This window comes from Plasmodium reichenowi, chromosome 14, assembly GCF_001601855.1.
Source record: "Plasmodium reichenowi strain SY57 chromosome 14, whole genome shotgun sequence".
NCBI classification, from domain to species: domain Eukaryota; phylum Apicomplexa; class Aconoidasida; order Haemosporida; family Plasmodiidae; genus Plasmodium; species Plasmodium reichenowi.
In genome coordinates, this window is record NC_033659.1 from 2576754 (window position 1) to 2579518 (window position 2765).

General features: G+C 12.7%; 1 protein-coding gene across 1 annotated transcript; it reads left to right on the plus strand.

Moving 5' to 3' along the window:
• Positions 1–1755: 1755 nt before the first annotated feature.
• On the plus strand, positions 1756–2667 carry PRSY57_1464000 (hypothetical protein; the record flags this gene model as incomplete). The annotated part of the gene is made up of 6 exons (XM_020115363.1): positions 1756–1762; positions 1886–1932; positions 2017–2100; positions 2221–2323; positions 2434–2530; positions 2646–2667. The coding sequence occupies 6 exons, from the start codon at positions 1756–1758 to the stop codon at positions 2665–2667; spliced, it is 360 nt and encodes a 119-aa protein (XP_019970020.1).
• Between the last annotated feature and the right edge of the window lie 98 nt (positions 2668–2765).

Below are 2765 nucleotides of genomic sequence, written 5' to 3' on the forward strand. Positions count from 1 at the left end.
TTTTTTTTTTTTTTTTTATATAAAATATTTTTATTTTTTTTTTTTATTTTTTTTTTTTTTTTAAAAAAATGAAAAATATAAAAATTTTTATTTTTAATTTTTTTATACAGTTAAAATTCCCAAAAAAAAAAAAAAAAAAAAAAAAAAAATGTTATTTTTTTTTTTAATATAAACTTGAATTATAAAAAGGTAATATTCACAGTGCTATTTATACAATATTATATTATAATCATCATTAATATATATATATATATATATATATATATAATTATATAATAACATATTATAATTAATTTTTTCCTTTTTATTTTATATATATATTAAATAAAAAATTAAAAAAAAATATATATATATATATATATATATATATATATATAATATAAAATAATGAAGTATATATATATATATATACACTACATATATATATATATTATATATGTATTTATTAATGCCTTTTTTTTTATATAAAAAAAAAAAAATAAAATAAATACAAATTATAATTTATATATAAAATATATATATTTATTTAATTCTTTGGAACATTGTAAAAATTATTATATATATATATTATATATAAATTTATATTTTAAAAATGAATTTATATCATTATAAAATAAGTTAAATATATAAAATATATTATATATAAAAAAATTATATTTTGAACATTTGGAACTGTTTTATTGTTAAGATCATAAATATATTTTCTTTATGTATATAAAGCTATTATAGGGAGAAAAATAAATAACTATTATATAATTCATAAATATAATAAATATTTTTTATTTTATTTATAACAAAATTGAAATTAAAAGCAACATCAATATCCTTAATTTTTATGGAGAAATAATAAATTCCTTTTTTTTTTTTTTTTTTAAAAAGAAAAAAGAATATATTATATTCTTAAATAATTATCCATTATATTAAAGGGGGGAAATTATATATATAATATATATTTGTCTTAATTTATGATAAATTAACCTGGAAAAAAATTAAATAAGAAAAATTATATATGTAGATATATTTTTATATATGAATTATAAATAGTAAAAAGTATACCCACGTCATTTCCTATTCTATAGCAATATTATTATATTTGACGTAGCCAAATTAATGATTTATTATGTTATTATTATTTTTTTTTTTTTTTTTTTTTTTTCTTTTTCATAAGCTTTTTGAAAAAATATTATATGAATAAAATTTATTAATAGAATATATATAAATTTTTGAATAATATCCTTTTTTTTTTTGGAGGTACAAGTATAAATAATAAAATAAATAAAGAAAAAATTTTATATCCTAGAAATGTTATTTCTCAATTCTGAAAATAAAAAATAGCTTTTATAAAATTTTCAAGAAAAAAAAAAAAAAATTCGTATAAGTTTATTTTTTTTATATAATGTTTAAGTGATTTAATCATATATTATATAATTTAATTAATGTATATATTACTATTTTCTCGTTTAACCATTTAATTAAAATTTTAGACAAAAAACTGCATATAATAATAAAAAATTATATATTAATATATAGTAGTGCTATAAAGATATACTGAATATATATATATATATATATATATATATTAAAAAACATATATATTCCATTAAATATATGCATTATCATATAATTTTTATTTTATTTCTTTCAAACCTTGAATTTTATTGTTTATATTATTAATATTTAATAAAAGAAAAATTTTTCATTTATAAAAAAAACAAAAGTTTTGATTCCAAAATAAAAATTATAAATGTAGCTAATATGGATGGTATTTTAAAGGAAAATAAATATCATAATCATTACTCTATTTTATTTTTTACATAATAATAATTTAGATATTTTTTAATTTCTTATATTTTTTTTTTTTTTTTTTTTTGTCATATATTCGTAGACAATGAAGAATATATTAAGAATAAGAATGTTGTAGAAATATTTGAGGTGTCCTAAAAAGAAATATATATGTATATATATATATATATATATATAATATACATTTACACAATTATAATTTTACGTATCTAGGTTTTGTTAGGTTTCATCTACTTTAACAGACCAAGAAATATTATAGAATTCATAATTGATGAATTGAAAATATTAGAAAAAAAAGTAGAAAAAAAAAATATACATATATATATATATATATATATATATATATATATATTATAATAAATATATATTAAAAAGGTTAAGATAATTATTAATTTACATTATACATTCCATTTTTAGAGGAATATTAAAAAAGTATTTAATGAAGATGATATACAATCAGTGTATGATTTTATTAATTTAGAAAATAAACAATCTATTAATAGAGAAGAATGTATTTTAGGTTCTACTATATATATATATATTATTCCTATTTCATATAAATTTCATGATAAAAAAAAAAAGAAAAAATTATATATATATATATATATACATATCTTATTTATTTATAAGGATTGAGTCAATTTGTATTAAATAATAAACAAAGAGAATATTTAGAAAAGATAAATATTGGAATTAACACTAATATAAAAGAATTCACTTCTCATGCGTTAGACATAAATACATAAAATATATAATATTACTTTGTAATTTTAAATTATATTTATATACTCATGCCATATATATTTTATATGTCTAAACGCCCTTTCTCCTTTTTTTCTTAGGGAAAATATTATAAATATTTAAATATAATGACAAAAAATAATTATTTATTTAGAACATAAAATAAAACTCTTTATTTTTAAATACAAAAACATGTTCAAAAAAAAAAAAAAAAAATTAAC